Below are 11,686 nucleotides of genomic sequence, written 5' to 3'. Positions count from 1 at the left end.
TTCAGGTATAGCTAACCTCATGATCTAAACCATAAGCTGTGCCAAGTCAAACGTCCAACGGCGTCTAGCTCTGACATGTTCCTGTAAGGTCAAATTACACCTGATGAATATTAAGGGTGAGATGTTGCACAAGATTAAATACTGCAATAAACTAAGGATCAGAAACACGAATGAATAATACAAAAGACCATGTGTCTTTATAATGCTTTTATTCACTGATTAAAAGAAGCATTCAACATTGATTCAAATCAACATTCGGCTGGTTTACCCAATCTGTCAGTTAGGTTTTTTTTTCATAGGATTTTCCTTCTTTAGCTATCTTGAAACCTTGGATCACTTTTCTAAATCAATAAAATTCTCTCCACACCTGGCATTTTCACACATGCGCCAGTGGATTTCCCATTAGCAGATGTACATATAAAATCCAATGCTATGTGCTCACTTGAAACAGAACACACCTGTCCAAATATTTAAACATTTAAGATGGTAACAAACCTCGTTCATAAATAGAACCCAGACATGTTGCATAAGAGTATATGTATTGATATATACAAATATGCAATGAGAGTTATTTTCTTTCCCAAAAATGTATAAGGACGCAGCCCAGGTGTTCGCACTGCTCGTGCCCCCGTGGTTGCCACTTGTAATGTATGACTTATTTTATTGCAAACTGTCCTGATTTTAAACAAATGCACGACATTCGTACCACTTAACTGGGGCCTGCTGGCCAGTCTCATAGAGACCATGTCTGTAACCCACGGTTGCCTTTGAAACAGTTTGGCTTCCGAAGAATCAAGATCTTTAAACAATAATAATTGTAATAAGGCCAAGTATCGTAGCAAGTTATTTCCATTTGTAAGTGACAAAAAAAATCCACTGGATTATATGCATTCCACTTGCATAGTTTGACTGCTGTAATGCAAGCCAGCCATTAAGAGATGTGGCTTGTTTTAAGCTCGCCTCCCTCCTGACCCTCACAACAGTGGACCTGTGGTATTACAGTGGTTCAGGTTTTTAATAATGGAATAAAACCAAAGACAGAAAGCATCAGTTCTCCTCACTCAGGTCTCTTAACTTCAAGCATTTACACTCTTAAGGCTGGCATGAGTTCATTTAGCTGTAAGGTACTGTAGCTTTCTGAGTGCAATACACTTCTATAGGCAACAGTTAGACCTGCCCTCCAAGCAGCTCACTGTAGCTACACAGCTTCATCCTACTCAAGAGAGATTTGGATTGCAAATGCATATAAAAAGTGTTCAGAAATAATAAAATAGCAAATAAAAAAAGGGGATCCAACCTCAGTTGTAACCTACAAATAACCCAACTGGTCTTTTTGTCCATAGTAACAAAATATCCCGTCTGCTCTCCTGTGCCTTTTAACATGCAGAAAGACTGGGCTACACAACCTCTATGCAAACAATTATTTTCATCAAAAGACCAGTTGTGACCTACCTACTGGATCCCATTACCCTTCAAAACAAAGAATAAAACAGTAAAAAAAATAAGTCATCTCATGCAGACATTTGGCCATTTTGTTTGTTTTTAACTCCCCAGTGGAATGTTCCTTACACGTTTCTTAGCAGCGTACTGGTCTGATAGAATCAACCAATCTTGATTTTATCTATACTTAAATTACATTCACTCTTCACAGTGATACAGGTGCATTTGTAAAGAGAGAGAGCTCTACTGTTGTTGACCAATCCACAGCTCAGCTGTGCACCACATGTGGTCCAACTTCACCCCCTATTCAGTAAGTATATCATATTTCTAGAAGTATAGTAGTAGTTGTAAAGGAGTAGTTGTAGTAGTACATCACGGCTGATCAGCCATGGGCCCTGCCCTCTGCCAGCATGTGGGCACTTTAAGAGTTGTTTCACACCGTGATCTTTGGCAGCTGACGCAGACGTGCTGACACAACGTTTTTAAAATCCAGTGACTTGTTGGAAAAAAGATTGATCCTAACTTTCATTATGATGTTGAGGCCTGAGCGATGGAAATCATTTCCTCCTCTCCCGCAACTGACAGTAACCCTGAGAAAGGCTGTTTCCTGCTCACTGGTGAGAAAGTGGTACACCATGTTTTACTTCAAACACACCATACACCCCCTTCTCTGATGTATGCACTTTTGAAACTTTAAACAAAACACACCAAAAAAAAAAAACACTGATGCGTAAATGAGCTATGTTTCTGTAACGGTAGTCAAATGCGGTACTAGACAATGAACTGGAAACGAACGCAGAACAAATGGAACATTTGAAATTAAAGCTCCTCTGGATTTAGGCACAGCATGAATGCAACATTAGGATGTTTTACACATTGTAACAATTGACTGGCATTCGTCATCCTCTACCTCTAACAAGGTCTTACCCTACCCCTGTTCAGCACAAACAAGTTAACTCCAAATATAGAATATTATCTATCCTTTTTGGTGTGGTACTAAAAATAGACAGGACTTGAACACTTTTAGAATCCCTCTTAACATGCATATAGTTTCAATATTACTTTTTCCCCATATTGATGCTTCTCATGCATAAACCGTAGATAGACTAAGTTTACTCCGAGTGGAACCTTGCATGCAGGCTCATATCTGACTGCAACAGCTAAACAGATTAGTAGTGGATTCCACAGGCTGATTGTGACATTGTGATCCATGTTTCAAACACACACACTTCTTGCCATCTGATGTCAGATGTTTCTATGCAAGATCATTTTTTCCTCAATATACAGTACTTTATCTATTCTTTAACTGAAATGGCTGGCTTTGGTAGTACCAATGAAAGTCATGGGCACGGAGGAACGCAACAAGAAGCAATAGCCGACCGACGGCTTCATAACCACTCAAGGTCAAGAGATGTAGCCTACTCTCGTCTCTCTGGAATGTTACAACATCTCAGCAGCACAGAACAAGCAGAGGCCTACCAGAGAGGTCACCTATTCCAGGCCCCACACACTGTACTGCCTTATCAGTCAGGACTGGTTCCCTAAGCTTTACAAGCAAGGATAAAGAAGAAGATATTCGTACGTAGGGGGAATTCTGGATAGCAGACAACTTTACACATTAAAAAAGGTTGTTAGCTTCACATTTACATTCTACCACTGAGCAACCAACTTCAGATTCCCTCTACTACTCTGAGCTCTAAAACAGCAAGTACACAACAATAGAAAACGTCATTAAAAGTCTTTTCACAGACGGACATCACAGATCTTAACCTTCTTAAAAGTTCAATTGAGGGAACGAGGCGGGGCTAGAAAAATAAAACCAACAACCTCTGGTGTGCGTTGTGTTGGAAGATTTCTTTCCCCAGTATTAGTATCCAGTATTCAGTCCCACCACCACGCACACTGGTCCTTAGAACAACAGATAGCTTTGCATTAAAATAAAGCCTTCATTGGAAAAAAGTACAGAAAGTGCAAAAATCCTGAGATATGGAACAAGCTAATATATGCCTCCCTCCATCCAACGCTCAGCAGGTGAAACACTGTGGCCCTGGAGTCAGTCAACACAGCAAGTACTTTGCCCTAAAACTGTGAACAAGAGAAATACGTGCAAGGAGTAGTTTGCCATTCTTTAAACTCTTTCAACACCTTAATCTTAAAACAAATGTACGACTAAGTTTGTTTACCCCGTGGTAAAAGGGGCAGATTTGATGGCAAAAACGATTGAATCCAGAACACAAGGGGATTTCCAAGGCAACTGTGACTCAAGAAAAACTGGATTAAACTGACAGACTAGCTGATTGTTTCATAGTATACATCATCATCATCACCCCCACCACCATCTTCATCATCATCATCATGTTTTGCCTACCTGAGACAGACAGAGAGGATTTTTTCTGAGAGCAAACTGCAACACATAACTGTCAATGCTGACCCCTGACTAAAGTACTGCAGCTGTACGTAGGCAGCTCAAAGGGCCTCAGCATGAGTGTCAGTGTGGAAACCTCAGCAATTGGTTTCACCAACAGAACTGTATCACATCCCACCTCTAGGCTGAGAAGAACCAGCAGGATCTTAGTCCCGTAACATAGCAATCATATTATCTCCAAAACACAAAAGTAAAGAGCAGACAGGAAGAGAGGGGTTAGGGGGGGCCTAACAGTCCACCAGCACTCTCCCCCCTTCTGCCGGAAGACCACTGGACTAATCTCCCCTTAAAAAGGTGAACAAGCAATTACAAAGGATTCCGTCATTGCAAAAAGCCAAGGTGGATTAACTGATAAGTTAGTTTACGGTAACTCAGCACTCGCTAAGAGAAAAACAACAAACAGACAAAACCAAAAAGAAAACTTGCAATACAAGTAAGCTAGCTGTGTAAAAAAAATGCCCCCTCCATACACCAATCGCTCAATTAGCTACTAATCAAATACCCAACTATACTCTCCTATTCATAAGCAGGATATATATAGATAGATATAAATATAGAGCTAATACTGATTAAACACAGCACATATAAAGGATTAGTTCATTCTACAAAGAAAGAAAATATAAACTAAAAATAAAGTATGCAAATGAGATAGGACCCATAAGGTTTAGATTATATCATCATGACAAGCACTGAGCATGTGCAGCAGGCCAGACCAGGGTCGTGTTCTTTAGGGCACGCAACAGAAAACATTTCAAAATGTTTTGCAACAGAAAACAGAAGATGAGCGTTTCTTACTGGACAAGTCCGGGTAGTCCCTCCCTGTCTTGTTTTCTTCCGTTTGGTGCCTAATGAACACGACCCAGATGGAGGCACGGCCTGGCGGTTGTAGCTCTAGTCTACATGCCCAGGCTGAAGCTCTGCATCTCCCTGTGGAAGTGCTGGGTGGGCTCGCTGAGGACCAAGTTGGAGTCCATGGAGGGGTGCCAGATGCGCCCCAGGCCCTGGGACACCTCCTTCACCAGGTTGTGGACGGGGTCACCCTCCATGAAGACTCCCTGGTCCGGGTCGAAGTCGATACTCTCCTCGGACACAGCCAGGACCTTGAGGCTGGAGCCACGTAGACGGGAGATGGCCACCAGGTTGTGGGACCACACAGTGTAGCCTGTGGTGTTCAGACAGAGGAGAATCACATTGAACACCACTGTAGAAAAAAACATACTGCATACTGAATGCAAACCAACTCCATTTGATCTGTGGTATACAAATCAACATGCTGCCAATATGACCTCTACACTATACACACACTAGACATAACATTACTCCTATAGAAAATATCTATAGCTGGTTATTTTATCTGCGCAACTAGAACCCATGATATTTTAAATGTAAATCACTCCCATTAAAATGTTAGGCTACACTAAAAGTGTTGAGCTATGTAATACTAGCTTTTGACCCAGGCTGACTCACCATGGATAACCAGGACAGAGAGGTGTACGCAGCGCCAGGCCAGTAGGACCAGCGGGTCCTCGTTGCGGTTGACGCTGAGGTCAGGGAAGCCGGTGTCATCCCTCATCAGGACGAAGTGGCTCAGGGTCTTGTTGTACTGCTGGGAAATGAGCTCCAGAGTGCCGTCTGTGACCAGGGTGGAGTAGCTGTCCAGGTGGATCCTCTCCAGGGGCAGGCTGGGCTTGAGCACCCTCAGCAGGTCCTGGCTGGACACATCCAGGGCCATCATGTAGACCCGCAGGTTAGCGCAGCGTCGGACTAGGGCCTTCCAGTCATCCTCACTGGCGGTGCAATCCAGCGGCTTGGCCTCCAGAGCGGCGCCATTCACCATCAAGGAGAGGCGGTGTAGTGGAGCACGGTGTCCTCCAGCCAGCAGGCGGCACATCTCAGAGGTGAAGTCACAGAAGTCGAGGGCCAGGGAACGCAGGTGGACAAGGCGCTCCAGCTCCACAGGGGAGGACAGGCAGGGCAGCTGGTTGTCCAACAGGCTGAGGTGCTCCAGGGAGGCAGCACTGGGGTTGGACAGAGAGGCCAGGGAGCAGGGGGTCACCACACCCAGCATGAAGGCTGAGGACAGCCACTTCATCTGCCTGCTGTTAGACAAAACTTCCACTAACAGCTGCTGGATCCTATTTCAGGCCAGAGGAATACAAACACAAAGACAGAGAGAGAGGAGAGAGAAAGTTAAAATCTTTATAACGTCTAACTCTCATATCTGCAAATAAAAGCCTACTCTAAATGAATACAGGAAAAAAAAACTAGGCAGAACATAAATCCTATTAGGTTACCCGGGGCAGCAGGTAGCCTAGTGGTTAGAGCATTGGCCCAGTAACGAAAGGTTGCTAGATTGCTAGATCAAATCCCCAAGCTGACAAGGTCAAAATCTGTCATAAGGCACCTTCATTGTAAATAAGAATGAGTTCTTAACTGAATTGCCTAATCAAATAAAGGTTAAATAAATAAACCTAGTTATGTAATTCTATGAGGCAGAATTTCAACTGAGGACAGTTTGTACTGTGATTGTGATTTTGTCAACTTGGGCAAGATATAAAGCCACTCACTCTTTGATTTTCACTCCCCCTTGGTCAACTTGGTTGAGATAGGCACTGTCCAGAATGCCCTCATCCTGAAGAATGCAGGTATCCCCATACAGACTCAGCTTCTGGAGATTTCTAGAGTGAGAAAGTAGTGAGCTTTAGACAAAACCAGACAATCAGACATAGTGGAGGTCAGTGACAGTATGTTCTAATTGTACACTGCAACAAACACGCCCTCACCAATTTTCCAGAAGGCCTGTGACAATCAGCACCTTTCAACATCACTGGTGTACACCACAAACCCAGCATTCCTCATATGACTGTACAACCAACATCTCTAGAGCTCTCTTTCACAAGTGTGCTGTTATTGAATGAGTACTGGAATGAACTACCAACAAATAAATGCCTCAAGACAGCTTTAGTCTCCCTATGTGGCAGTGCAACTGGAACTTTTCAGGATAGTACGTGTCCAAAAGATATTGGCATATTTCTAGTACATGGCATATTGCTAGTACAGGTTCGAGAAGCCGGACTTGTAAATGAAAGCATGCTGCCAATGTCATTGCTGACCTTAGTGGTTCCGTTTATAAATTACCTGAGCTTGACCACCACTGCTGCAGCAATGCAGTTCAAATTATAAAACATGCCCTAGCAACATTTGCATACCAGGCAGAAAACAGATTTTCTGACTGACATGTCCTATATACCAAGTAGCTAGATTATAGCTTGAATAAGCGAAAAACGACACGTCAATCAGGCAGTATAAGCAGAAATCCGAAGAGAACGACATGGCCCGATTACGTAATGACATGGTGGGTTTGTTTATAGTTAGGCTAGCTAAAGGTTAGCTCACTGACTACGCAGACCCAACACACTCAAATTGTCGAGTATGGCGTAGCTGACGCACTTCGCATTAAACATTATGTTGATGTATCCAACTACCTGTTGTTTCGAATACATCCGAGGACACACAACACCTGGTCCAAATAGGTGATAATTGCCTCTTTCCAGCGGCCAGGGAACTGAGGGTCGCTTTCGACAGATTCCATCCTGCCCTCCACGCCATTCAATGGCCTTAGATATCCTTCAACTGGGGCAAACTCGAGCTGTAGCTCGCGCACGAAGGAGCCAAACTTCCTCATGAGAAAGTCTAATCTTGGGGTCTGTTCGGAGCCATAGCCTCCCCCATTCGAGCCACCTCCGACACGCAACTTGAGCTCCATCCAAAGCGATGGGTAAAACAGACACTCCCTCCAGCGAGAGCATACGGACGAGGCCCGAAGCTTGTCACGGTCGGACAAGAATGAAAATATGTGGACGATAAGCTCGCTTGGTAAAGCCATGGCTCCAACACCCCCGCACAGAGCCATGGCGCAGGCCACTAAACTATTATTCGCAAACAAAAGTGTAAATATAACCGTTGTAAGATTGTGCGACAACGGTACTCTTCCGCTACTCTCTGTGTGGAAAACAAACAACATTCAGCAGCTTTGCGTTCAATACTATTGGATCATACCACTTCTATGACTACGTGGGGATGAAAACAATACTCTGCAAAATCCCACTTATGAAACAGGCCGACATAGTTTGTTTTCCTTATGAAAATACATCTGTTTGATACACTTTTAGTTTCCCTATAGTATGTTGTCCATTTAGTTGTACTGTCGGCATCTTCAAATGTAGTATAATTTTTATCAAGCCATTTAGAGAAATGGTTTGACCCAAGTGCTGTTATTTTTGCCATACCGCTCAAGTGCGCAAGGTGGAGGACTTTCATTGCAGTTGAGCCCCGCACTTTCAATGCAGTTGAGCCCCGCACTTTCAATGCAGTTGAGCCCCGCACTTTCATTGCAGTTGAGCAGGTTCAAATAATAATAATCACAGTGGCTGTAGAGGATGCAACGGGTCAGCACCTCAGGAGTAAATGTCAATTGGCTTTTCATAGCTGAGCATTCAGAGCTCGAGACAGCAGGTGTGGTAGAGAGAGAGTCGAAAACAGCAGGTCCAGGACAAGGTAGCACACCCTGTGAACAGGTCAGGGTTCCATAACCGCAGGCAGAGCAGTTGAAACTGGAGCAGCAGCACAACTAAGTGGACTGGGGACAGCAAGAAGTCATCAGGCCAGGTAGTCCTGAGGCATGGTCCTAGGCCTCAGGTCCTCCGGGGAGGGAAGGGAGAGACAATTAGAGGGAGAAAACTTAAATGAACACAGGACACTGGATAAGACAGGAGAATTACACCAGATATAATAGAAGGACTCTAGCCCCCTGACACAAACTATTGCAGAATAGATACTGGAGGCTGAGACAGGAGGGGTCGGGAGACAGGAGGGGTCGGGAGACACTGCGGCCCTGTCCAATGATACCCCCGGACAGGGCCAACCAGGCAGGATATAACCCCACCAACTTTGCCAAAGCACAGCCCCCACACCACTAGAGGGATATCTGCAAACCACCAACTTACTACCCTGAGGCAAGGCTGAGTATAGCCCACAAAGATCTCCCCCACGGCACAAACCCGAGGAGACGCCAACTCGGACAGGAAGATCACGTCAGTGACTCAACCCACTCAAGTGACGCACCCCTCCTAGGGACGGCAAGGAAGAGCACTAGTAAGCCAGTGAATCAGCACTCGTAATAGGGTCAGAGGCAGAGAATCCCAGTGGAGAGAAGGGAACCCACCAGGCAGAGACAGCAAGGGCGGTGCATCACTCCAGTGCCTTTCAGTTCACCTTTGCACCCGTGGGCCAGACAACACTCAATCATAGGACCTACTGAAGAGATGAGTTTTCAATAAAGACTTAAAGGTTGAGTCTGCGTCTCTCACATGGATAGGCAGACCATTCCATAAAAATAGAGCTCTATAGAAAGCCCTAGGGACAATAAGAAGGCCTGCGTCTTGTGACCGTAGCATACATGTAGGTATGTATGGCAGGACCAAATCAGAGAGATGGGTAGGCGCAAGCCCATATAATGCTTTGTAGGTTGCAGTAAAACCCTGAAATCAGCCCTAGCCTTCACAGGAAGCCAGTTTAGAGAGTCTAGCACTGGAGTAATATGATCACATTTTTGGGTTCTAGTCAAGATTCTAGCAGCCATGTTCAGCACGAACTGAAGTTTATTTAGTGCTTTATCCAGGTAGCCGGGGAGTAGAGCATTGCAGTAGTCTAATCTAGAAGTAACAAAAGCATGGATTAGATTTTCTGCATCATTTTTGGGCAAAAAGTTTCACAGGTGCTTTTACACCTGCATTGTTTGCTGTTTGGGGTTTTAGGCTGGGTTTCTGTACAGCACTTTGAGATATCAGCTGATGTACGAAGGGCTATATAAATAAATTTGATTTGATTTGATTTGATTTTGCAATGTTATGAAAATGGAAAAAAGCTGTCCTTGAAATAGTATTGATATGTTCATCAAAAGAGTTATCAGGATCAAGAGTAACGCTAAGGTCCTTCATAGTTTTATTTGAGATGATTGTACAACCATCAAGATTAATTGTCAGATCCAACAGAAGATCTCTTTGTTTCTTGGGACCTAGAACTAGCATCTCTGTTTTGTCTGAGTTTAAAAGTAAAAAATATGCCCCCATCCACTTCCAGGGAGGGCAATTTTGAGGCTTTGCCATATTTTATCGAAATGTAGGGCTGTGTATTGTCTGCATAGCAGTGAAAGTTAACATTATGTTTCCGAATGACATCACCAAGAGGTACAATATATTGTGAAAACAATAGTGGTCCTAAAACGGAACCTCGAGGAACACCGAAACGTACAATTGATTTGTCAGAGGACAAACCATCCACAGAGACAAACTGATATCTTTCCGACAGATAAGATCTAAACCAGGCCAAAACTTGTCTGTGTAGACCAGTTAGGGTTTTCAATCTCTCCAAAATAATGTGGTGATTGATGGTGTCAAAAGCAGCACTAAGGTCTAGGAGCATGAGGACAGATGGAGTGCCTTGGTCTGACACCATTAAAAGGTAATTTACCACCTTCATGAGTGCAGTCTCAGTTCTTTGATTGGGGTCTAAAACCAGACTGAAGCGTTTCGTATACATTATTTGTCTTCAGGAAGGCAGTGACTTGCTACGCAACAGATTGCCCCATTTTTTTGAGAGGAATGGGAGATTTGACATAGGCCGATAGTTTTAATTTATTTTCTGGGTCAAGGTTTGGCTTTTTCAAGAGAGGCTTTATTACTGCCACGTTTAGTGAGTTTGGAACACTTCCGGTGGATAGGGAGCCATTAATTATGTTCAACATAGGAGAGCCAAGCACAGGAAGCAGCTCTTTCAGTAGTTTAGTTGGAATAGGGTCCAGTATGCAGCTTGAATGTTTAGAAGCCATAATAATTTTCACGAATGTGTCAAGAGATATAGGATTTTAAAAACTTGAGTGTTTCCAATGATCCCAGGTCCTGGCAGTGTAGTGCAGACTCAGGACAACTGAGCTTTGGAGAAATATGCAGATTGAAAGAGGAGTCCGTAATTTGCTTTCTAATGATTATGATATTTTTGTTGAAGAAGTTCATGAATTCATCACTGCTGGAGTGAAAGCCATCCTCTCTTTCTGCTTTTTAGTTAGCTTTGCGACAGTATACATTTATTTATTTATTATGGATTGTTCTTATTCTGCTCAATTCGTTTGGAAAAATAGGATGATTGAGCAGCAGTGAGGGCCCTTCGATATTGCACAGTACTGTCTTTCCAAGCTAGTCGGAAGTCTTCCAGTTTGGCGGAGTTCCATTTCCATTCCAATATTCTGAAAGCTTGCTTCAGGCCTCTGGTATTTTCTGTATACCAGGGAGCAAGTTTCTTGTGACAAATGTTTTTTGTTTTTAGGGGTGTGACTGCATCTCGGGTATTACGCAAGGTTAAATTTAGTTCCTCAGTTAGGTGGTTAACCAATTTTTGTACTCCTTGGGTAGGTGGAGGGAGTCTGGAAGGGCATCTAGGAATGTTGGGGTTATCTGAGAATTCATAGCACGGCTTTTGATGGTCCTTGGTTGGGGTCTATGTAGATTACCTGTTGCGATTGTAAACATAATAAGATGGTGGTCCGATGGTCCAGGATTATGAGGAAAAACATTAAGATCCACAATATTTATTCCACGGGACAAAATTAGGTCCAGGGTATGACCGTGGCAGTGAGTAGGTCCGGAGACAAAACCCACTGAGTCGGTGATTGCGCCGAAAGCCTTTTGGATCTGTGGACTTTTCCATGAATATTAAAGTCACCAAAAATGTGAATATTATCTGCCATGTCTACAAGGTCCGATA

General features: G+C 43.6%; 1 protein-coding gene across 1 annotated transcript; it reads right to left on the bottom strand.

Moving 5' to 3' along the window:
* Positions 1-192: 192 nt before the first annotated feature.
* LOC124046606 (F-box only protein 33) lies at positions 193-7,860 on the bottom strand. Its single transcript, XM_046367176.1, has 4 exons — positions 7,351-7,860; positions 6,433-6,543; positions 5,333-6,000; positions 193-5,027 (listed from the first exon to the last, which is right to left on the bottom strand). The coding sequence occupies exons 1-4, from the start codon at positions 7,776-7,778 to the stop codon at positions 4,762-4,764; spliced, it is 1,473 nt and encodes a 490-aa protein (XP_046223132.1). The 5' UTR covers positions 7,779-7,860; the 3' UTR covers positions 193-4,761.
* Between the last annotated feature and the right edge of the window lie 3,826 nt (positions 7,861-11,686).

This window comes from Oncorhynchus gorbuscha, linkage group LG10, assembly GCF_021184085.1.
Source record: "Oncorhynchus gorbuscha isolate QuinsamMale2020 ecotype Even-year linkage group LG10, OgorEven_v1.0, whole genome shotgun sequence".
Classification (NCBI taxonomy): domain Eukaryota; kingdom Metazoa; phylum Chordata; class Actinopteri; order Salmoniformes; family Salmonidae; genus Oncorhynchus; species Oncorhynchus gorbuscha.
The sequence above is the reverse complement of the archived record's forward strand: the minus strand, read 5'-3'. Positions and strand labels throughout refer to the sequence as shown.